This window comes from Monodelphis domestica, chromosome 7 (assembly GCF_027887165.1).
Source record: "Monodelphis domestica isolate mMonDom1 chromosome 7, mMonDom1.pri, whole genome shotgun sequence".
Classification (NCBI taxonomy): domain Eukaryota; kingdom Metazoa; phylum Chordata; class Mammalia; order Didelphimorphia; family Didelphidae; genus Monodelphis; species Monodelphis domestica.
In genome coordinates, this window is record NC_077233.1 from 43884004 (window position 1) to 43909902 (window position 25899).

At 37.1% G+C, this 25899-nt stretch overlaps 1 protein-coding gene across 20 annotated transcripts in view; it reads left to right on the forward strand.

The window, feature by feature from the left end:
- Nucleotides 1–25899, forward strand: part of LOC100619412 (contactin-4) — a 1170520-nt gene that overhangs the window by 1078771 nt on the left and 65850 nt on the right. For all 20 annotated transcript variants that reach the window (XM_007500110.3, XM_007500117.3, XM_056804538.1 and 17 more), the window contains one exon: nucleotides 8246–8373. In XM_007500110.3, the coding sequence (XP_007500172.1) occupies nucleotides 8246–8373 (128 nt within the window). The remainder of the gene's footprint in view (nucleotides 1–8245; nucleotides 8374–25899) is intronic.

Sequence of the window (25899 nt, forward strand, 5' to 3'; positions counted from 1 at the left end):
TCAGTAAGGAGGTTTAGGATCCTGAGGGCCAAGAGGCACTATGAATATGTCTTATAGGAAACTTTCAGGACAAGAAATGCAAAGCAGGGAGATGGAACCAGAAAATTCCACCTACTTAATTTTGCTCAAGAACGGCCCTTCCTTGGGTTAGGCATTTGATGATTTGATATTTCTAGAGTTACAAAGGTACCATTTGGTACTTTGAAGAGGTAAGTTACTACCAGGTCCTTCGACGATGACTGAAAGAGTTAAGTCACATCCCAGAGTGTTCAGCATCCTTCAGAAACTCAATCCAAATGCTACCTTATTTGCTGGATTTCAGTTGGCAACATTGCACAATTTTAGTCAATTATTTTGTAAATAGGAATATGATTAACTCTTTGAAAACTATTTTTGCTAAGTTGTAGAAAATTGGAAAGCTTTGAATGATCATTGTGGTAATCAGGATTCGATCATGACTATTTTTGTCAGTACATCTGCTCTCTGGAAAATAATCAGACAATGTTTATTGAACAATTTGTGTGTAAGTGTGTATGTTGTGTACATGAAAAAAAAGTATCTATTTCCATCTCCCTGTGATTGGTTTAGTGCAGCTTGTTTATTTTATTGATGCAAGGATCGGAAATGATACCAGAAATCAGACTAGGAGGTTAAAGGTGGGCAATTATTATTTTCAATAAAGAGTTATTATGAAGATGCTGGCAAATAACTGAACCAGAGGACATGGGCTTAAAATGGTTTGGGAAAGATTTCAGTTGAACATTACAGATACAAATTCTTAACTATCATAAGAATGATCTCCTAACTCAGTCCCAGAGGAATTTGTTGACCAGTTTCTGGCTGAATTCAGTACTGAGGACCAGATATCATCAATCATATGCATATCCTACCTACTCTGGCCATAACTCAGAGAATAATGGCTATCAGAGAGCAAGTTCTGCCCCTTCTGTGGGCCACAAAGTTACTATAAGAATTTAGCATATGGATTTACCTATTCAGATCTTGGCTCCAGCTTCCACCTTCAGGGCTCCTTCAATTAGTTAAATCACTGGCTTAATGTTTCATTGATTGGTTACAAAACATATTGTATATTGTGTTAATCAATCTGTTTAAACTCTCAATATGTTGTCTTTCTAGAAAGCCAGTATCCCTCTGTTCAAAATGTTCACAGTCATTCCATGGGGAGCTAGGAGGATGTACATGCCCATTGCTTTCCCTCCCACTCATCCCAGGACCTTCTGGTGGATATGCCCCATCTCTTGGTACCAAACGGACTCGGGTGTGATCCAACTGGTCTTTCTTGAGACAGCATGACCTCTTCAAAACAGATTGTGCCTAGAGGTTGGGACTCCTTCCAGAAGCCCCATCACCATGTTTCAATCTCCAATATTTTTTTTGAAATACATTCATTTTATTTAAGTTCCTATCCCCTTTCACACTGCTAAAATAAGAAAGGAAAAAGATTTTCCCTACAGGCAATAAAGAAATACCCCGAGTCCCCCAGCCCAGTCCAAGTAGCAGGAGAAGAGCTCATACACTTGTTTAGCAGAGCACCATTCTCCCTATCTCTGTAGCAGGAATTGTGCTAGTTGTGCCAAGGATACAAATACCCTTAAAAAGAGAGTCACTTCCCTCAAGGAAATTATATTCTAATTGGGGAGGCAAAGATGAAGAAAGATCAGAAAATGTGGGGGAAAGAGTTTCTCGTGCTGGAGCTGATGGCTCTATTCAGAGAATCAGGAAGGTCTGGTCTATGTTTCTTCCCCAAGATGGAGCTTCTGGGAAGAACTCACCAGATGGAGAAAGAACCCACAAGAGTGGAATCAGGAGGCAGCTGAGACAGTTTACTAAATCTAGAGTTAGGGTGACACAGTCCCTCTTCCAAAATTCCTGTTCCTCTGCTTTGTTCCCCACAATCTCCCACTTAGAAAGCCTTGGACTATGGTCTAGGAATGATTTTTACAAAGAGACCATCCAACCTTTGACCTAATTCATTTAGCTCTTCACTCTCTTGAAGGTAAGGGTCTGGATTAGAGCCCTTCTAATAATATCCCATGATGATAATAATCATCGGACACAGGTCATAGATTCCAATTTAGGAATAATGCTTGAAGGCAGGTGTTCCATGAAATGGTTTTTATAGCATATACATCTATGTTGCATCCCTTCCCTTGCAAAACATAATCGTTTGTGAACGTTCCTCTCTGACTAGCCAGGTGATGAGCCAGAGGAATGAGGTAATGAGGGAAATTATAGTCTCTAACCCTGAAAGTATTTCAGCACATCTACACCACAAGGGAGTGGGGGAGGCATAGACTGTTGCCCTATTTAATAATAAGGACCAGATGCTGTCAGTCATGTACTATCTTCAACCACTCTGACCACTACTTAACAGCAAAGTGTCGTGCTTATCAGCCATGCTTACCTCTGTTCATCCCCTGCCCTAGAACACCTGGTGTTTCAGAGTTAAGCACTTGGTGTTGCTTCCTGATTCTGTAGCTATAAAGAGCCATAATGCTTGGACTTGGCAAGGGTCCATCCTGTCTCTCGGGTAAGTGCACAGTAGCGATCAATGACACATTAGACCAGCCTTCTCCACCTCCTGTTCTGGGGAAAAGATAGAGTTTAGAGATTCACGAGTTAACATGCAAGCATTAAACACATTAAAGAATTTAGTTTAGAATTAATTTAACTTTGGAATTAGAAATAATTTAATTTAGAATTAAAGAATTAAGCACATACTCTCTGTAAAAAGGAAAAAAAAAACCTCAAGAATAATTAGTCTTTAATTTAAAATGATTGTCAAGAACTAGAAGGAGAGTAATCTTAACTGTACACAATGACCCATAAAAAAATTGCCTACACTTCTGGCAGGATGCGAGAGGAGCTGCTCCAAACTATACTTTTGTCTGAGCTGCAGTAGTTGCTTACCTAAATAGATCATAAGTAAGTTCTGTAAGTCCCATTCCTTACCAGAAATCCAGGAGGAGGAGAAGGAGGAAAAAAGAGAGAAAGAAGAAGGGGGAAGAAGAAGTGGCAAAATCTCCACTAGGCAAGTCTGCTATAAGAGTATAAGGATTGAGGGCAGGAGGAGAACTCTTCTGAATTAGCCATCACAGCGAGCTAACAAAAATTAGGCAAAATGGCCTCAGTAGACCAGATAGGTAAGTCCTTTTGACTCCTATTTCTGGGAAAGAGATCCCAGTTTCTTATTCCAGCTAACTTAAGTACTAACTGACTTGTCTAAAAATGAATTTGAGCAAAGACAAAAGGTAACTTAAGAAAGCCAGCTCAGGTCAGTGTTCTGCACCCACCCAGTTCATATTCCTGTCTTTCTGGTATATCTTTCAATAGTGAAATCTAACATTTTATTGCTCTGTTCTGGAAAGTGAAAAAGCTCAGCTTCTTACATGTTTTACAAATGAGGAAGCCCAGGCTCCTCGTGATGGAGTGACTTGTCTGTGGCCAGGAAACTATTCCATTTCAGAGCTGGATCTGAACATTATCTTCCTCAGTAAGAGAACACGTCAATCTCCTTGGCCTCATCATCCCCAAAGTGATTTAACCCAGTTAAAAAAATATTCTGTAAAATCTACTTGGAAGTCCTTCCCAGGAGGATAATATAAGGTGATTTGATCCATCTTGCAAGATAGAAGCATGCTAACTAACTTGCCATCTTGACGTCATTGTTCAGTTGTTTTCAGTCATGACAAACCATTTATGACCCCATTTGGGGTTTTCTTGGCAAAAATATTGGAGTGGTTTGAAATGCAGTCCATTTTACTGATGAGCAAACTGAGGCAAAAAAAGGGTTAAGTGAACTGCCCAGGTCCCACAACTACTAAGTGACAGAAACCAGATTTGAACTCAGGAAGATGAGTCTTCTTGACTCTATGTCTGACCCTCTATCCACTACCCAATCTAGCTGTCCCAAACTCTGACTAAAGAAACTGAGATATACAGTCAACATTTGCTTCTTCTCTGAACACGCACCAAATTGTGAACATTTTAGGTTCTTTTAACCTCAGTTCTTGCAGCTCATTAAAAATGTATTGGCTGACATATTTCAGAACAAAAATATGCTTAATAATGCCTCATTTAATTTGAACTTCTCATCTAGAAAGAACACTTTCAATGAAAATGCTTAAAATGGTCAATCAAGGGATTTTTTATACCTAATTAGCGGTTTTTAAGACCCTCAGTGATCTAAAGTAGTCTTTTTCTTTGCTTAATAGGGAATGCACACACACACACACACACACACACACACACACACACACACACACAATGATATCACTGCAAAGTATTTCAGCCTGAACTAAAGATTTATTCTAGTCCATTATTTCAGTGAGGGAGATGGCCCTGGATTCTTAAAGGCTATACCACTGGAATCCAAACTCTGATCATCCCCACCAAACTGGGAAGGCTTTAAACATGATGGTGACTTTAGATTATATTTCAGTCTTTAGAAGGACAGACTAGCAAAGTTTGGGGAGGCTTATACCATAGGATGATAACATTTATAAACATAACCACTCTCAGACATAAGGCATAAAAACCATAAAGTAATCTCTGCATGTTAAGGAACTCTCTCCATAGAGAAAATTATGGATTCTTGAAGTGCCCCACTACTATTTCTTGACCTCAAGCCAAAGGAACTTAATACAACTTAGTCTAGGGTGGGTAAAGTAGAAAGAATGGAAAACTTGGAATAATGGGAACCACGCTTAAATTCTGGCTCTGCCACTTTCTAACTGGCTTTAGGCAAGTTACTAAACTGCTCTGGCCTTGGTTTTCTTATCTGTAAAATGAGAAGGATAGATATCTAACCTCTACATTGTATTTTATGGTTATTAAAGTTCTTTGCATGTTATTTCATCTACTGCTTACAATAACTATGTAGAGTAGGTGTTATAATAAGTCTAACCTCCTGGTGTTCTGATAAATGTTTAACCACAGGCTCTCCAAAAATAAAAAATGTAAACAGGACATATTTTTAAATTTAATCTACATTATTAACTTTTGCATCACTTTTGGAAGCCTGGAGAAAGAAATAACAACAAAGAAATAAATCAATTCCTAGTGTAAAACATCTGCCCATTTCTGAGATGTTAGTGCTCAAATGAAGATTTAGCAAAAAGTTACAAAGCACTTTGCATGCATTATCACATTTGATCCACACTATAACCTTGTGAACTAAGTCTTTTTATTCTACCCTTATGAGAAACCTGAGGCTGAGAGAATGATTATAAATGATTCTTTAAGATATCTGAAGCCTGACTAAAAATCTCATCTCTACCTACCACTTTAGTCCTTGATGACTTATATGTTCTCTCCCATCTTAAAATCTGCAATCCTATGATTCCCATGTACTGTGAATTTAAATATAGATCATAGGATCTGGACCCATATGGGCTTACAAATCACCTAATCCAAAACCCTTATTTTATACGTGAGAAGACTGAGATTCAGAATGATTAAGTGGTTGATCTGGGATTTCATAATCCCAAACATAAACATGGTACCCTGGACCCAGACCTAAGTTCTTTGATCCTAGACCCACTGTTCTTCCTGGATCCAGGTTGCCAACCTTAATCAATCAATTAACAAGTATTTTGACAAATGCTTTCTGTATGACCAGGCATTGTGCTAGGTGCTGAGGATACAAGTATGAAAGTGAAAAAGTCCCTTACTTCAAGGAACTAGCATTCTGCTAAAGATATTATGAGGGCTATAACAACCACAATGATAATAACAAAAAACAGAAAAATTAAACTGCTTCTAAAGGCCTGTCTTTTGCTTTAAAATTTTTATGTATCTGAGTTAATTGTATCTTGCTTTTTAAGGTATTAACCAAATACAAATAAATATTAATAACTCGTGTCTAATATTCCATACAAAGGATATGATTTCTATCCTTTAAGATTCCTATATCTCCTCAATTCTCTCCATTGGTGTACTTCACAGTTCATCTATATTTTCTCATGTAGTATAAATGTTATTCATCCAAGCAATCAACATGGTATGGATGTGGCTACAGACATGGAAATGACCATGGATAAGATAAACTTGGGCAGCTTGGCATAACCTCTGATAGATTCTACCAAATTGGAAATCTTTAAGTGTAGTAGTAGCAAGAGACTGAGCCCTCTATTCCAGGGATCCTCAATATGTCAAGAATAAATTATAGTGCCCCCTCTCCCAAATATGCAATCTTAGATAGTTATAGGAGAGAAATAGCTTCTAAGAATAAGAGAAATAACAGCTTTCTGTCTTCTTCTCCAGTCCCCATCACCCCTATGCTATTGTATTCAGCCCTGGATGTCAAGTATTAAAAAAGGACTCTGATAAACTACAGATTATCTGGGGACAGAGAAAGGAATCATGATGAAGAAGATCGTTTTACTCCTACCATATGAGGACCAATTGAAGAAAATTTCTGGAAAAAAGGAGTCTCCAGAAGGCATCATAGTTGTCCTGACATAATTTATAGATTGCCTTAGGGTAGAGAGATTAAACTTAGGATCATAGTTTCAGAGATAAAGGGGATCTTAAAAGTCATCTAGATTAAACCCCTCAGTTTACAGATGAGAAAACTGGAAAAAAAAGAGGGTTTTACTTGGCTTCAGAAGGAAGAAACAAGAAAAATGAGCATGTTGCAAAGCATCAAACTTGGAATGAACAGACAATTTTCAGATGAAGAAATTAAAAACATATATAGACCTGTGGAAAAAATGCCCTAGTTAATCACTACTAGCAAATCAAAACAGTTCTGAATGATCATCTCACTCCCATCAAATTGGCTAAAATGACAAAAAGGCAAAATGACAAATGTTGGAGAGGACATGGAAAAGTGAGGACACTAATACCCTATTGATGGAACTGTGAACTGATCCAACCATTTTGTAGTGCAATTTGGAATAACTCCCAGAGAGATACAGAATTATGTGTAACTTCAGACCCAGTGATACCATTGCTGGTTTAATTTCCCAAGAACATTAGGGGAATAGAAAAGAACCTATATCTTCCAAAATTTTATAGCAGCTCTCTTTGGGACTGCAAAGAATTAGAAATTAAGGGGATGTCCATCCACTGGGGAATGGCTAAACAAATTTTGGTATATGATTGTGATGGAATACTATTGTCCCATAAGAAATGATGAGCAAATTGGTTTTTTAACTTGGAAAGAATTACATGAGATAATGAAGAGTGAAACAAATAGATCCAAATGAATATTATATACAGCTACAGATTTAATATCTGAAGAATAACCTGTGGGTGTTGACCTCCAGGGAAGAAACTGAAAAATGGAAACATGAAAGACATAATGTTGTGAGGAGGAGGGAAGCCAGCAGCCAATAAAAAAAATGATATCTTCATGTAATCTGGAAAAATGTAAAAGAGAAAATATGAAAAAGTCCTTCATATCCTGAAAAAAGAAGCAAATTTAGATTTGATGGAAGGGGGAGGAGAGAAACATTCTTTAAAATTAGAACTATCCAAAAGTTATCTGGGAACAAAGTAGGGATTCCTTCACAAAAGGAAGAAGTTTCAAGCAAAAGCAGAATAACTATTTCAATTTAGCTCAATGGCTATTAAGTGCCTTTTACAGTTAAGTCTCCATTATTGTGAATAATGAATCCCCTTGAAGTAGTCTTATTATTTGAATTCACACTGCATATTTCCATTGGGCTGGAACCAATGACCATATTTTACATAATTATAACTTCAAATAGTGAAAGCTGGAATATATACAACACTTCAGGTAATTCATTATTCACACTAATGGACTAATGGGGAGAGCTAATCTTATATGTATGAAATTGTATTCGATATTTTGGATACAGAGTCAAGAATGAAATGGTCCCTACATTGTACTTGTATACAAGAAGTATACAAATAGGAAAATAATCGATAACTTGAGGTGAGGGAGAACATTAGCCACTCATGAAATTGTCCTCTATGCTATCCTTTGCTGGGCACGTTGGGTAAGACTGTGTTGTTCAGGTCTGGGATAGACCAGGTAGCTTTTGAAGTACCCTCCTATTCTGCCTGTAATTCTTGGACCAACTCAACTAATTATAAGCCGGTATCACTGGATACGAGACTGGATGATACCCAGGCGGAACGCATGATTGATTCCATGACCTTGGCAATCAAGGCAGGATTTACAATTTGAAGAATCACATTTCCACTTGGGTAGTTGGTATAACATTGATGATTTTTATCTTTATTTTATTTTCAGAATTACTTTTTCTGAAGACGGAAGCCTTAGAATCATGAATGTGACAAAGTCTGATGCTGGGAGTTACACTTGCATAGCAACGAATCATTTTGGAACAGCTAGCAGTACCGGAAACTTAATAGTAAAAGGTAATGGCAAACTTTCAATCCATTATTCCCACTCATGTACAATATTGTATTATGTCATATATTGTGATTTTTTATGTGGGGCAACTATTTGTATGAAAACTCCCTCCAGTGACATGAAGAATAGGACCAGTTTGTAATATAGAGACTAAGTGAGTTGCCTATGGCCAAGATGGATTAAGTGACTTGCCTTTGGTCACACAACTAGTAAGTGCCAGAGACATGATGGTTTTCTCTGAGACCTTTATAAGGTGAAGAAATTCTGTGGTTTATATTGCAGACTATGGATGCCACCGTGGTGATAAATTAATTAACCCATCACATAAAACATGGCATGATTAATAATTCTTAGAGTAATGCTGGTGATGAGTATGAGTGAGATGTTATCTTACTTGGGAGCCATCCAGTAGAATTTTAAGCCATACAGTATAACTCATAGTATTGTAACTAATGTTATCTTCTATCCTTTAATTAAATGTCTTACTATTCTCTATGGAACTGAAGTTCGTGTCTAGGAATAGACTCTACTAACAAATTAAAAACATAAAATTTGAATACTATATTCAACACACTTGTTTTAAACTGTGGAATTTATACTTTTAAAAAAAACGACCCTGATTATTCTAAATTAAAGATACAGATTATTATGCTAATAAAATTTTCAGTTCCCCCTGTGTTCTGCTTGTTAGTCAATAGGCTCTGTCAATTTTACTCTATAGTTTATGGAAATGGAATTTTCCATGTTTCCAACACTCATATTCTTTACAGCTTAGTACGCTTCATGTTTGTATAATACTTTAAGGTTTAAAGTGAATTTTCCACTTAGTAACTTAGTTAACAGATATTATTAAGCACTCCTTGTGTGCTATGCAAAATGTGCAAAGATCTAGGAATATAAGGAAAAGCAAAAACAAAACAAAATGGTTCTTCCCCTCTGAAGAGGAAGACAACACATGAATAACAGGGTACATTTACGGTATGTACAGAGTAAATGGAAGGTAAACTGGAAAGGGAAGGCATTAGCACCTAGAAAGTGAATAGCACAAACATTATCACTGACATAATAGTTTATGTCATCACAAATGGGATCAGCTTGATCATTTCCATGACAGTAAAGTCACAGAATTGTGTTTTCTTTAGCAAATCAAAGGCCAGATGCCTCAGAAGGCTAGAAGATTCAGAACAACAATTCTGAACAATCACCATGAGCCCAAGATATATGTCAACTCACCTGTAGAGAAATTAAAAAAAGAGTGAGAAAAATATGACTTAATTTTTGAGTCCAAATTCCATTTGAAGTTCAAGGTCCAGTTCTGATACTTATTGTGTGACTTTAGATAAATATGTCGATCTCTGGGAGGAATCAGTTTCCAAATCTGTAGAGTGAGGGTCAATCAAAGGAGTACTCTAATCACCTCACTGAGATCATCTCAGTCAACTCAAAAAGAAATGGATATTTCTTAGATATTGCTTTAAAAGATGACAAATTTGCATTACCTATGTTGTATTTTTATTTATTTTGTTAAACATTTCCAAATTACATTTTAATCTGGTTCTCACAGATAATCTTATAGGTAGATGAGCCTTTGTTTGGAAATTCACCTCTTTCTATAATGGGTATGTGATCCCTTAGTCTCTAAACAGGGACTGTAAGTGCTAGCGAAGAATATACTTTTAACCCCACAAGTTCACAAAATGTCTTCATCCTTAGATAGGAAGGGGTGCCAAGAAAACTTGTGAATCTTACTTCTTTGGGACCCTTTTAAATGATTATTGAGATTAAGGAGCTCATCTAGAATCACACGGAAGAGATGAACATTTTGTGTTCTCCCTAGCAGAAGCAAATATTAATGCTAGTTCCTTGCTGCCTTCAAGACTGGCGTCAGTCAGAAGTGAGATAAGTATATGAGAGTAGGGCAGGGGTAGCAAGAAGCCCACCAAAAAGATTTCAGTGGCCTGCCCATATGTGATGATGCAGGATTTCCCCCTAAACTCCCACCTCCCTGGTCATAGGGAATGTGGATGGTCTGAACTATTGACTGTCCCAGTTGTGATGTCTTTGTTTCCCTGGGGGTCTCAGGTGGTCTTGTATTAGATCCTGTATCATTTGGAAGCCAAGACATAGAAAATGTCTAAAAGGAAATATGAGCAAAAATGATGTGTCCTGAAGCCATGGATTCAGATCTATATCCTATCTGTTTCTTTGTGACAGAGCTCCATCACTTATTCCTCAGAAAAATCACTCAGTCCTAAGTGTCTGAAAAAGTGACACACAGAGACTTCAGAAGCAATGTACTTTTCTGATCGATTTATTAATTGATTGATTGATTATTCCTGTCTGCAAACAGGATGAGAAAAGTAGAGCAGGAGAATGAATGGGTAGAGGAAAGCCATTGGAGAAAATCCAAGTAGTGCATCCATGTCATTATCCAGCACAGTCCAAGGCAAAGGACCTAAGAACAGTGATCAGAATATATAGCAGTGGTATATATTAAGAAACTGAGATTTTGTACATAAATTACCCATACTGAAGCAACCGTTGGCTTCATCTAGTAGGGGTGTACATATATATTTTTATTATTATAATGATAAAATAAATATTTCTGCCTAAAGGATGATCCATCTATCAATGGTCAAATGGAACTAAGCTACAGGTGACACAACTTAAAGAAATATCATCTGTGGGTCCTAGAGCTCTTGAGCCTAAACATCCCAAATCCCCTTAAGGGTACCAGAGAACCTTGGGAGAAGAGGGAAGATATATCCTGCCTGGCTTTCAGGCAGGTGGGGCCAGGATGGTCTATATATACATTGATCTTAAAGAGCTTAAATATCTTGCCCAGGGAGTATGACTGAAGTAGCTGAACAGAATGAAATATCTGTTCAAGCTACCCATTTGTGTTGCAAGTTCAAACTGTCCTAGCTCACTTGTAGAAGCAGTTTTTAGGTTCTGATCTGGAACAATTTGCTCAAAACTAATTATATTTGCTCATATTGGACCTCTTTAGTTGCCTTTCCTGAATTTCCAAAAATGATCTTTTGTTGATGTTGTTAGTGTTATTGGGTCATTTCAGTCATGTTGACTTTTCATGATCCCATTTAGGATTTTCTTGGAAGATACTGGAGTGGTTTGTCATTTCCTTCCTCAGCTTATTTTACAGATGAGGCACTGAGGCAAATGGGGTTAAATGACTTGCCCAGGGTCACAGAGCTTTTGACTGAAACTGTATTTGAAATCATGAAAATTAGTCTTCCTTTTCCAAGCTCAGTGCTTTATCTACTGTGCCACCTATTTTTCATAAAAGGTCTACTTATCCCCAACAACTTTTCAAAGGATTATAGTCCTTGCACCTCCAGGATTTTAATCTCTTTCCCATTTTCACAATTTGCAAAAGATTCCATCTTCATATATAGCTCATAGTATTTTTAGTAAAAGAAAATTACCAAAATTAATGCAATACTAAGTGGGAGTTCTGAGGCACCCGGCTATTCCTGAGAAGATGCTAAAATATTGATTCCCTGTCTCCCTGAAGTCTTCTGCTCCTGAAAATCCATAGGCACAGCCCAAAGTCATGTTGCAGTGGGTGTATCCATACCCAGAGCACTTTGGTGTCAAAAGTAAACTGGGGTCCACTTTAATTCATTCAAGAGAGAAGCAGAGTCACCATACAGAGCAGTCCTCAGCAGCTGATGAACTGAAATCAACAGCTTTAATTTGCCCCAAAGCTGTCATTGTAATCACTGGTCTACACAGATTACAGAGCAAAAGTGGATTTTAATTACTTGTTGGTAATACTTGAAGATGGGGTTATAATGCCTAGAGCCTGCCATTCTCATCACTTGAATGAATGCCCTGATGGGTGTCAATAAATAGGCCAAGAATGAGAAGTCATGATGCCATCACAACTCCAGACCTTCACAAGGGATAAAACTCTACTGACATTGAAAAGAATCAGAACAGATTCAATCCGGGTAGGAGCCTTTGGAAATAAGAGGAGAGAGGACTTAAAACAAATAATTTCAGCTAAAGATGCATCTGACAGAATAATTGTTTCTAGTTGCCAAGACCTACCCGGTAAGGAATGATGCCCAACTTTAGAGAAATGGCTTCAGTTTGTTGGCTATTGTTTTCACTATCTAGAAATTTTAAGGAATGTGAAGAGCATTACAATCTAAATCGCATTGACTTTAAAATTGATCAAATTTTCTGTTTAGCAAAAATCTCCCTGCCACAAAGTCATAGATAAAAGTGTTGATGGGCTTTCTAAAACCATAAATATGTAAGCTGCATCCATAGATCAATTAAATATTATAAAATGCAGAAAACATTTTACTCCAGGGAGCAAGTAGTACCTGGGTGTTTGTGTTTTGTTTCTCTTTGGAAGCCCTGGGAAGGACTTGGAGGTAATTTGCCAGATGGCAGGTCCTCCAGAGCCCATCAAAGCACTCAAACCCTAGTACAGACCCCATTGTAGATATTCTAGAACATGTAATCCTAAATTCTGAAGTGCTTGGGGCAGGCTTACAAATACAGGAACCTACACACACATTCATGTATGTGGATGTATATGTAAATCATTAGGTATAAAAATGTATATGTATACAATTTTATATATTTTTATATTTTATATATAGGGTTTTTAATATATTTTAATTTATATTATATATATTTTTATATGTACATAGGATATATATATAGAGAGAGAGAAAGAGAGAAAAAGAGAGAGAGAAAGAGAGAGAGAGAGAGAGAGAGAGAGAGAGAGAGAATGTTACCTATTGTGGCCTAGAGTAGTAACAGTATGGATACTTCTGGTGCCTTCCTTAGTTGGATCATGTCCCTTTCTGTCTCAGAAGTACTCTCAGAGAGAGAGAGAGAGAGAGAGAGAGAGAGAGAGAGACTTGGTCTCTCATAGGTATTAGAGCCATTCATTCCTTTCCCCCTAAAATAAAGTTGTACTTAGTTTGGGTTTTGATTTGGGTCATGTCTGAATCTATGTGACCCCATTTGGGCTTTTTGGCAGAGATATTGAAATGGTTTGCCATTTCCTTCTCTAATTCATTTACAAATGAGGAAACCAAGGCAAACTGGGTCAAGTGGCATGCCCAGGGTTGTACAGCTAGTGTGTGAGACAGGATTTGAACTGTGGTCTTCTTGTCTCCAGGTCTGGCATAGTATCCATTCTGCCTCCTTATTGTCCTATTGTATGGTCCCAAGTATTGATTTAAATACTTTTCAATAATGCTCTGTAGCATAAAATTTGATAATGAAAAGTAGCTATTCCAATCTAGCCCTGGGCTAAATATATTTGCCTGGAAAAAATAAGAGTGCGACTAACTCTAGGGATATAGGGGGGAGTTTAATAAATTGTAGTCAAGGCAATATAGTGTAAACCAGGAAGACTTGGGTTCAAATCCTACCTATGACTCTTAATAGTTGTAGGATCATGGTCAAGTCAGTCAATTTCTCTGAACCTATTTTTCTAGATATATAAAAAAGGAATAATAATGTTTAAAATCCCTACTTTACCAGGTGGAATCACTGAAAGACTCAAATGAGAAATACTTGTGCAAACTTTAAAATATTACATCAATGTCAGAGGTATGGCAGAAGGGCAAGAGGGGCAAACCTGCGAATTTTTCAGGGAAGACATCTCCCAGAGTAGAAATTCCCTCCACTGATGCAGACAGCCATTCATCTGTCCCTTATAATCTTAGAGAGTTTCCTGGAGCACTGGGTCAATTACTGGTATTACATCAGCACTCAAGATTTACCTTTATTGATGTCAGTGGGTACCTCTGAAGCTTGGAATAGAAGGGTGAGGGCAGGAAGTGAGATAAAGCTTAAGGGTATGGGTGTGTATGGAAAGACCCAATAAAAAGGCTCAATTTCAATCTCAGGATGTAAGGTTCATTTGGGATTTCACTCAAGGTGCTAAATTGAAGTGCAATTTTCCATGGAGAATGGCTCATTCCTATTTTGTTATTCCAAGTAAAAAAAAGAGAAATGTGTTTTTACCCGATCAGTGTGTTCACACAAGTTAATAATTCCATTACTTTGGGTAAGGTCAGAAGAGATTTGAGATGACATTTATCTCTCAATGTACAGTTATAACTCCCATTAGCATTAATGGGAATTACATATGAGCACCAAGTAGTGGGCATGCCTCTAAGTCAGGGATGAGGACATTAACAGAAAACGAAAAAACACAATCTCTAAAGCTAGCCCATAAAAAGAGGAAAAGCACCAAAAACCATTCTGAACTTGAAATGAACTGGGCAGATTACCGCATCCCGCATCCAGGAGCTTGAGTTTCTGCACCTTTAATACAAAGGTAATCATTTAGGCTGAAATATGGCCGAATGCTACATTTTAATTCAATTTTGTGGGCTACAAAAGGACTAATTTATCAACCGAGGTGTTCTCTGACCTTAAGATATACTTGTATTCATTTTGATCTCATCACGTGTCATTGATTAAAAAACCCGTGAAGGTCAGATATTGGAAGACACTTCTTCTAACCTTTTTTCATTGCTTCATTAACAGCACTTTAAAAATCCCAGTCTTTTTTATTCGTGTTTTCATGGAGAGAATGCAGACAGTGTCAAGCACAATGTCAGAAAGGAGGGGAAAAGGAGGGGCTAAAATCCATTACACCAGATTCAAGGGGTTTAAAATAAATCTCTGGCAAGCAACCAGAAGATGAATAAATATTCAAATTATGCATGAGCAGGCTTCCAAAAATACAGAATTTTGACAGGTGCCCATGGGGCTCTTTATTATCATACCATCATCCGAATTTCTGAAATCTGCTGGATTTTTTCACCCCCACAAGCCAATTATAATATATTTTAGGATTGGTTTTCTGGTTAATTTTAATTGAGGATGATTCTCAAGTTAAAGACCCAAATTCAAACTTGGAGCATAACATATGACCTTTAAACAAAGAAGTGTTCCATCTACAGAGAAAAAGATTTGGTAGACATTATTAAGAATGATGTAGAGCACAGGCTTCATTTACATGTAAAATATAAATATTAATTCCTTTTTTTTCCTTCTTTTTTATCATGCCAAGGGGTAAATGTGCCAGATCTTGCGTGACACGTAAAATTTTTGCAGTCCAGATTTCATGTGGCAGGTGGCTTCAATAATAGGCTCAGAGAACAACACCTTGCAGTATATGTACGTGACATGGTTCAGAAGTCATTCATTCATTCATTCATTCAGCAATCAGGAATTGCCTAGTACACATGAACTATTGTGCTGGTATATAACAGTATATATGCTGATGTATAAAGTAAGCACTGACACATGAGAGTAAGAGGAACTATTGTAGCAGTTTCATGTCGTACTTGGGTGAATCATACTGTTGTTGATAGTAGGTTCAGAGCTGGAAGAGAATCTAAAGATTGCTTAGTCCAACCCCCTCATTTTATAGATGAAAAAATAGAGGCTAGAAAAGTAAAATAAGTTGTCTGAGACATAAAGGAATCATGGAATCGATATAGTATTCAGATACAACTTTATCCAAATTAAGTACTCCTTAATTAAATGCTTCCTTGAGGAAGGTAGGCTCTTCTCACGGTATGGGATCATAGATTTAAAGCTGGGAGGGACCTCTCAGAGGCCATCTAGTCCAACCCCCTAATTTTATAGATGAAGAAATAGAGACCAGAAAAGTAATATAAGTTGTCCGAGGCATAAAGGGATCATAGAATCAAAATGGCAGTCAGATACAACTTTGTCCAAATTAAGCACTCCTTAATTAAATGCTTCCTTGAGGAAGGTAGGCTCTTCTCATGGCATGGGATCATAGATTTAAAATGGAAGGGACCTCTCAGAGGCCATCTAGTCCAACCCCCTAATTTTGCAGTTGAAGAACTTGAGTTTCTAAGAGGTTAAGTGATTTCCCACATTCACAAAGCTAGTAAATAAATCTTCCAAACTTTCATAGTCTTCTACAATGCTGTGATGAATAGATGATGGTAGAATGGAAAAGAATTAAACTTAAGCCAATGCACTAAGTATTTATTAAACCATGACTGAGTGCTAGGTAGGTCATCTAGGTGGCACTGTGAATAGAGAGCCAGTCATGGGGTCAGGAGGAGCTGAGTTCAAATATGGCATCAGACACTTACTAGCTCTGTGACCATGAACAAGTCACTTCTTTGCCTCAGTTTCTTCATCTGTAAAATGAGCTGGGGAAGGAAAGGGCAAACTACTCCAGTATCATTGCCAAGAAAATTCAAATGGGTTAACAAGGACTCAGACATGACTGAAAAATGACTGAATTACAGCAATGTATACCAGGCATCAGGATAGGGACTGGAGATAAAGAGACAAAAACAGATAAGTCTATGGCTCTAAGAAATTGCATTTACTGGGAGAGAAACGACATGCACTTAATAACAAATACAAAATACAAGATATTTCAATGGACAGAACACTAGCAAGAAGGGCCTCTTGTGGCAAGTAGACCTTGAGCTGAGCTATAAAAGAAGCCAAGACTTCTGAAAAGCAGGGATGAAGGAAGAGAACAATATTATACAGAAGGGAACCTAGGTGATGGCCTGAAGATGGAAGATGAAATGTTGTAAGTAAAGAAGTGTCAATGGCCAACTCAACTGGAATCTAGAATATGTGATAAGGGGAGTGAGGTGTAATGAGCCCAGGAAGATCAGTTATAGCCATGTTGTAAAGGACCTTAAAAACCTAAAAGAGGAGTTCTTTTTTATTCTAAAAGCAATAGGGAGGTATATTGATATATGTAGGCTCAGTCCTCAGCAATCTAACCTAACCTCACCTGATTCCAAGGTTTCAACTATCAACTCCATGAAAATGGCTCCCCAATCTGTTTCCAGTGCTACAGTCTAAAAATGCAACCCCATTAGACATTTCCACTTGGGTAAACCTATTTCATCTCATTATTCCTCTTTAACCATTCCTCTTTAACTCCTTTCCATTTCTGTTAACGGTCCCAGCCTTCTCCAAGGCGACTTCCATCATGACATTCCCATGTAACACTCCCCTCTTCATCTGCCAATGCCAAACTAGATTATTCACCATATCCTGAAACATCTTGTGTTTTGGTGTCCATGCCTTTGTTCACACCATTTTCTTGGCCTAAAATGCTGCCCCACAATGTCCATCAGTTGATCTCTTGCCCATCTTTCAAGACTCCAAACTTTCAAGACAACAAAGGCCGCCATATTGTATTCTCCTACCTGCTGGCTGCCCCTAACCAGAAGTGACAGACCCCTTCTCAGTTAAACTCTATAACCCTTTCCTCGCACTTCTCCTGTGTTCTTTACTCTTTCTACTTTGTATTTTACTTGTTTGCATATACACAGCGGTAATCTGATAAATTTTAACAATCAATTCTCTGAAAATAAAAATGTATGCATAGCATATTTTTATATCTACTCTGCATTAAAATTTTCTCTGTAATGTTCTTAACAATAAAATGATAACTCCAGACCTGGTTTATAACATTTGCTCATTTCCAAGGAATAAATGTTCCTACTAAAAATTAAACAACGGCTCTCGGTACAAACTGGCTCTAGCATACCATTTTCACACTTTATCTTCTTTACTGGGCCGAAAGCTCTTTGAAGGCAGGAACCATAGCTTATTCTCTTTAGTTCCTTTAGCATCTAACATAATGATTATATGCAGGATATGATTATAAATTTTTGATGAATGAATAATTTAAAAAACATTTCATAACTTTTCCACTTTAGAATGCCCATGATATTCACTTTATCCTGATAAATGTTGGAAAGAGGCATATTTGTGACTTATCTTTGGACTCTTCATTCTAAATGATGTTCTTAAAGCCCACGTCCTAAGAGGGAGAAGCCATAGAAGCAAGGCATTCCTACTTCTCAGCCCCCAAAGTCAAAGATTAAAAAAAAAAAAGAACTAAACATAAGAATGATCAGATGTATCCCCAATTCCTATCTTGGTCCTGTGTAATGCTTAAGTCCACCACCATGTAAAGGTTTATCTATTCCTAGAATAAAGAGTATTTTTAATGGTAGAGAGGGATAATCCATCACAATATAAGCACTAGGCATTATACAAACATCTTCGGTTCTAATTTGAGGGTAAGAGGTAAGGATGACATTCATATCCATAACAGGCTAGACACAATTGCCTGGATTTTCCTCAATTGGACTGTCTTTCAAAAGTGGTTTTAACTATCCTGCATCTTGTATGCAAAATTATTCAACACTGTCTCCTGATTTGACTGGGGATCAATCAGAAAACTGTAACCAACAGTGACGTCTGGCTGCTAACCCACAACAAAAGCTTTTAACATTGGGTCATTACAACGGAATACATTCCAACCTAATTAGACTTCTTCCACTGGAACCAATTATTTCTAGGCTATAATTAAAGGCCTTTCTAATAGGATTAACTTGAATTTTGACCCAAGGCATCTATGGTAGGGAAGAAAAGTTTGTTGATAGAAGTGCTAAGTGTTAATTATGATTGGTCCCTGGGTAGGGCTGTTACAGCTCTAACATTTCAATAGGAGGTCACATCAGCATTTAGAAGGTTGACCAAACTGGCCTTGGTGAGGGCTAAAAGTACAGACTCCCAAAGGAAAGTCAGATAATGCTGTTTCTCCCTCTTCCTCTATTCAAAAGGCAACAAAGGATCCTTGAGGTCTCTTTCCTAGTTAGACCTGTGCCCCTGGCCCCAAAGAGGCAGCACATCAGTACTCCTTTGCATGTCCTTACTGACCTGAGTGAAGAATGGACATGATTTAGCCCCTCCAGACTCATTAGTATTGGAATAGAGATTACAAAGTGATGGTGCACCCCAGCTTCTGTCTCAGGCTATGAGGTAGACTTCACGCCAACATTCTCTTAGTTTATATTCATTTTGGGGATGAAAGGAGGCACCTGTAAGTCACAAAATGTTTAACAAAAAGGAGATTTATTTTGCTACCCCATAACAATGATATGAAACAAGGCTGTAGTGGCCCTTGGCTATGGTGGGTCCTTCTTTCCTTGTGACAATGTATCCAGTCTGCTTGTCATCAAGTAGGGCTGTTTTCATGGTCTCTGACACCCACAAAGTCCAAGAGGTCCAGACTCTAAGGGACTTTTTAGTGCCTTTAGATGATGAGAAACCACAGCAGAGAAAAAACAAATCAAGTCCCAGGCCAGCTTTGTCTCCTCCTAGACAAAGCTAATCCCTGTCACAGGAAAGATGGAAGAGGGTCCTGGACATACCCTTGTTGGGAGTGAGGTTGGGGAATGGAGTTATGGCAGGGAAACAGGGATTAATCATATCCCAGGACCTCTCTGTCTCCTTTTGGGGAAAACGAATGAATGATAAAGGAGGAAAGGTGGGCTTAAGCCATTTATGTAATTTAAACTATCACACAGACCTCTTCATCATTTGTGCCACTGAAACTAAAAGCAATGGTTGGTCGTAGGTCTGAATGTTCCACTTCCTTTAAATTTATTGGTAATCTAGGAAACTTCTTAACTATCACCTGATTTTTTTGTTGAGGGTTCTTTGCATGGGGTCCATATATTTTTAGTATATTTTGATTAGTGTATTTCAATTTAATTGGTTCCTTTTGTAATCTCATGTATTTTATTTTATGCATTAAGAAACCATTATTCTATGCTATCCACATCCAGATAAAGAACTGTGGGAGTAGAAACACAGAAGAAAAACAACTGCTTGCCCACATGGTTTGATGGGGATATGATCAAGGATGTAGACTCTAAACAATCACCCTAGTGCAAACATCAATAATATGGAAACAAGTCTTGATCAATGACACATGTAAAAGCCAGTGGAATTGCTTGTGCCTATAGCAGAGGAGTGGGAGAAGAGGGAAAGAATATGAATTGTAACCATGGAAAAAATATTCTAAATTAATTAATTAAATTAAAATTTTCAAATAAAATAAAACAAAACAAAACACATTATTCTGGAGGGTTCTATAGTCTTGACCAGACATTGTCAAAGAAGCCCATAACCAAAACAAAGAGAACAACCCTTAATCATTGCTGATGGTAGCTTCCATAAGGAAACTTTCTTATTACATAGCAATCAAAGCTTTGCCTTATTAGTTTCTAGTTCTAATACAAAATGTCCAGTATCTAGAAAAAGAAATATGAGAAAATGGATGTTTATCTATACTCAGATGTTGGTCATTGACAATCAAGTATGTCAAGTATTTGCACCCTCCATGCCATTATCTTTTTGTATTTATTCTTACATTTTTCAGAGAGAAATTCTGGAGTCCTGTAGACAAAACTTCATTGCAAGGGCTTTAAATAATTTTATAGACCTTCAGAGTTGATGGGAAGTTTTATAAGTCACCAAATTCACCCGTACTTGAATGAGACTCTACTGTAGGTTGTGCCATGAGAAAGCAACTGACCTTGGTAGAAAGATCTCAAATGAGAGGAACGTTACTTCCTTCTGAGACAGCCATTCCATTTCAGCAATTAGAAGTTTTGTCATATGGTTATCTCCTTAGGGACAGTGTAAGTCTAAAACTCCTGTAAGTTGGCAGTCTTTAGAAATGTGTCCTCTCAACTTTTACAAAACCCTTTTCTTAAAAAAAAAAAATATGGGGGCAAGGGAAGGAGAATGAAATTAGTTTTATTTCCTAATATATATTTACTGCTCAGAATAAACAAAAGTAATGCAAACATGACATGACCCTTTGGCTTCATTAAGACTCGAATAGAAATTAATTTCTTTTTCACTAATTCAAAAGAGCCTTGTGTAGTTCTGACACAATTTAATTGAACTTATTACCACGAGCTGATAATAAGAAGTATATTGAAGATATCCATCTGGCCTGCATCGAAAACCTCACGTTTCATTCTTCATGGCTGTCAGAGGCTTTACTAATTGCCTCATTTCAGCTGTTTTACAATCAGTATGATTTAGCTATTAATGTGATAAAAGTCTTACTAGAGAAGAACTAGATATTAAAAAGCATAGATCTCTGACCTACCTCTGGTGCTTCTTTTGAACATCTCCCCAGCATTATTAAAGTTATATATTTTTGAAAAACATAAATAAAAATCCATCTATTCCTCCTGAATGTCTCTTTGGGTTACATCTGTCATCTGGCTGAGGAACATTTCCCAACTGGAGAGTGGGAAATGCTTTATGTTGCCTTTTTAGTTCATAAAATGTTAACTCCAAAGCTAGACTTGTTTGTTTATTTTTTTAACTTGTTCACTTTTTCAGGAACTGAAAAGGATTTAAAACAGATAATTGCACAAATAAATAAGGAAGGACGTCAAGCCAAGAGCCCTTATCCTTTGTTTCAAATATTTGGGGTTGTTTTATAAAATTGGCTTGAGAATTTATGCTTTTCCAAAGAAGCTAGTTATTATGTTTACATGCTCTCTTGGAAGAAAAAAAAATTTATTTATTTGTTTTATCTTTTGTCATCTATCTCCTTGCCTTTTAGAGGTGGACCCACAGGGGACAGCAAAACTACTACTCAAACTCTGAAGGGAATATCTAGGCCATTACAAACCCTGATACTGGAGGGACATGTGTCAGAAAAATTCATGAGTAACTTATTCCTTCCTTTCAAGGAGTTTACTTCCATGCTTGAGTCAGAAGAGGTATATAGGCTTCCCTGGAGAAGCACACCACCAACCCATGAGTGAATTTCCCTGGCTGTCATGGGCGATCAAATCTCAGAATACTGTTTAAAAAAAGTGGCCTCTAGATTAAACAGAGAATCTGACCAAGATGAAAACAAGTTCATTAATGTTTCCATCATCTGGCTCTGATTTAATCTAGCTTAATCCATTTCTAAGAGGTTAAAACTGTTTTCTATTTTCTATATCCATTTGAAGAACTGAGAGGCAGTGCTTGGTTATGGGAATAGAACATCTTTTTAAAAAAAACAGTGTCCCCCCCCCCCTTTGGTTCCAGGGCAGTTCTATAATCAGTATTAAAAAAATGACATGTATTATGTGGAAATAAGAAACATCATCTGCTTTCAAGATTTCCATAAACTAAAATCAGGTCAATTCTTATCTTATTAACTTTCCACACTCTTCCCTAAAGATTACCAAGTTTGTGTTCTGTTCAGGAATGGAATTCTAGATAAAGATGAAGGCTCAGATTCTAGCCAGAAGTATTGGATAAATGATGGAATGGGGTTCAGGAGGGTAAGAAGAAGTATGAGCAACTGACCTCAACATATACCCTTATGATGCTCATCCTCTCCTCTTATTGCCTTTGCCTCTTTCTCCTTGATTTCTCCTACACTGAGGTTGAAAATCATATTTCCTTTTATTTTTTGGCTAACACCTCATGTATGAATAACCTTGTTTAACTTGGTTTTTTGTTCTTTTTTTTGAGCTTAGAAGTCATATGTATTCACAATTTCTATTCTTTGCTACTATGATCATTGTCTCCCAAAGTCTTTTATTTTCTTTATGGTACAGTGGCCAGAACATTGGACCTGAAGTCAAAAATACCTAAGTTCAAATCCTGCCTCATATACTTATTAACTTTGTGACTTTAGGCAATTCACTTGATCTCTGTCTCCATTATTTCATAAGCAAATCAAGGATAATGATAAAATATCATGATATATGTAAAGTACTTTAATAATGTTAAAATGCTATATAAATACTAGCTGTCTATTTCTGAAACACAGGAATAATTTGGATTAGAGCCTACCAGTGGAAGGATGAAAGAGATGCAATAATGTCTAGTAGAAAACTGTTCTATAAAATATAGGAGATCATAGTACAAAGATGGAGGCATTATTTTTCAATACCAGACTCTTAAGAGAATAGCTCATTTTTTGTATTTTGGGGGTGAGAGAGCCAGTTGTGAGATATTTACCTGCAAAGTAAACTGCACTACAATATGAATTTTAAGACATCATGGGACCATAGATCTAGGGCTGAAAAGGACCTTGGAGGCCACCTAATATACCCTTTTGGTTTATTTTATGTCCTGTATAATTCTTAATTACTTTTTTCAATGAACAAACATTTATCTTTTCCCCTTCACACTATCCCCACCACTAAAACAAAAGAAAAGGAAAGAAAACCCTTGCGGCAAATATTAATGATCATCCAAAACAAATTCCCACATTAGGCAAGTCCAAAACTGATATTTAGTCCATCGTCTCCCAATCAAGAGTTGGGTAGTATTCTTTATCATTGATCCTATAGAATCATTGTTCAGCCCTCTCTTTTTATAGAAGAAGAAACTCTTCCATAGAGATTATGTGACTTTCCCAAGATCCCATGGGAAGTTACTGTCAAAAGTGAGAAGGGTAGCCAATAGAAAGAGCTGAAATTCAATAGAAAAGATCAATGTTTAGCCATTCTCAAGTGACCAAATCAATTTATCAGTCAATCAACAGATTTTTATTAAGCACCTACTTTTTGCCCAGCATTTGGCTAGAATGGGGATTTTGTCATTCATTCATTTCAGTTGCATTCAACCCACTGTAACCCCATTTGGGATTTTCTTAGCAAAGATAGTAAGTCATTTACTATTTCCTTCTCCAACCCATTTTTACAGATGAGGAAACTAAGGCAAACAGAGGTAAGTGATGTGCCCAGGGTCACATAGCTACACAAGTTTCTGTGGCTAGATTTAAATTTTTGAAGATGAGTTTTCCTCATTCCAGACTGAGCATCCTATCCATTGTGCCTCCTAGCTGCCCAGACTCAGAGGTTACAAAAACAAAAATTTTATAGTGTGTGAGAAATTTGAAATGTACATGATGTGTATATTTAAGACTTTCTCATAAGTTTTCCACTTGAATCCACATTGATCCTTCCTTTTCTCTGTCACATCTATTCCAAAAGATTTTCAGTAAAATAGAGGCTTTATTATCTGAGCAATTGCTGATCTAGTTAAATAGAATGAAAAAAAATAAGCCCTTAACTTGGACGTAAAAAAAAAAATCATATTAGGAATCCTCAAATGCATCCCTATTCCAATTGTGGTAAAGGGGTGATCCTTAAAGGTTAGCCCCAAATTGCAGATTCTTGTAGAAATTGCTCATTTGGAAGGTGTTGAGAATGGACATGGTGACATTATATTTGTTAACATCTAAGTTTAGCAAGGATAATTATCAAAGGGTTGTACCTGGCTTAATATATCATTTTTATTTAGCAGCAGCAGGATTGTCAAGTGCCCTAATGGGACAAGTAACCACAACTAGGAAAGTACCAAGATGTTTAAAGGATAATGCTCACCTGAGAAATAAGAATTAGATAAGATGGAGATGTTCAAAGCTCTCTTTTTAGCTTTGTACTTGATTTATCATTGATCCTGGCATTTCTCTGGCACATCCATGCCAAGAGGTTATCAACAGAATAAAGACTTAGTTATGTGAGTGAATGTTGGGCTTCTTGGGATCAGCCAGTGGTTAATTGGGACAAGAAAATATAAATCACTATCTTGGGGGAATCTCAAGCAAATTGAGACTGGTTGTCAACTCTCACTGGAAAACAAATTAGTCTTTAGAGGGACTATTCTTTCTTCAGTTGCTGTTTTTTGAGGATATCTGCCTTCTGCCATAGAAGGGAAAGTAGTAAATCAATGGAAAAATAAGGTGTAATCTTGAGATATCTCTGAATCTATTTTTTGTCTTTTGTAATCTAATTTGATGAGTGATATTGAAGTAAATCTGTTCTGTAGGTATTCTGTCTAGAAATTTATGGTTGGGTATAATAAAAACACTTACTCCTAGAAGAGGAGTTCTTAAGGGCTTTTTTTGGGGGGGGGGTCATATCATGGATACCTTTGGGAGCCTGGCGAGGTCTATGGACCTCTTTTCAGAATGATATTTTAAATGCATAAAATTAAATATATAAGATTACAAATAAAGCCACTTATATTAAAAATGGACTTCTCCAACATAACAACTTCATGGATACCAGGTTAAGAACTCTTGCTTTAGAAGAGATCCTTTGCAAGCTATAATTTCTGGAAAATGTGAGTTCCTAACCTCTATAAGGAGGAGTTTGTTGGAGATTAATGGCATTTCCAGGCCTCAAGGAAGAACATATACTGGGAAGATCAACGATTTGATGAGATTTCTTTCGTGAATGGTTTCTAGGAACCCTTTCTCACTAGTATTGGTATTCTCTCCTTGGGTTTATAATCTTCCCAGTCTATGTAATCACCTCTCCAAGTCCAAGAAATCTTAGATTAGACATTCTTCATGTTGATGATTACTGAGAGAGGGCAAGAATTTGGCAGATATAGTTTGGTCCTGAGATAGGCACAGCCTATCATGAACCAGCAAAAAACTGAAGGATGTACAGTAAGGAGAATAACACCAGCCTACAAGGCACAGGCTTTGCAAACTATATTTTTGGGAAATGGATGAATAACTCATCTGCTAATTTTGGAAAGAATCAATCAGAGCAGAAGTTTCAGGCAGCCAGCCAGATCTGATCTCTAATACCTCAGAGCTCCCCTGGATTCTGACATCAATCAGTGTCCCATTTATAAGCAGTGTGTTGGGTATGATGGGTAGCTTTAAA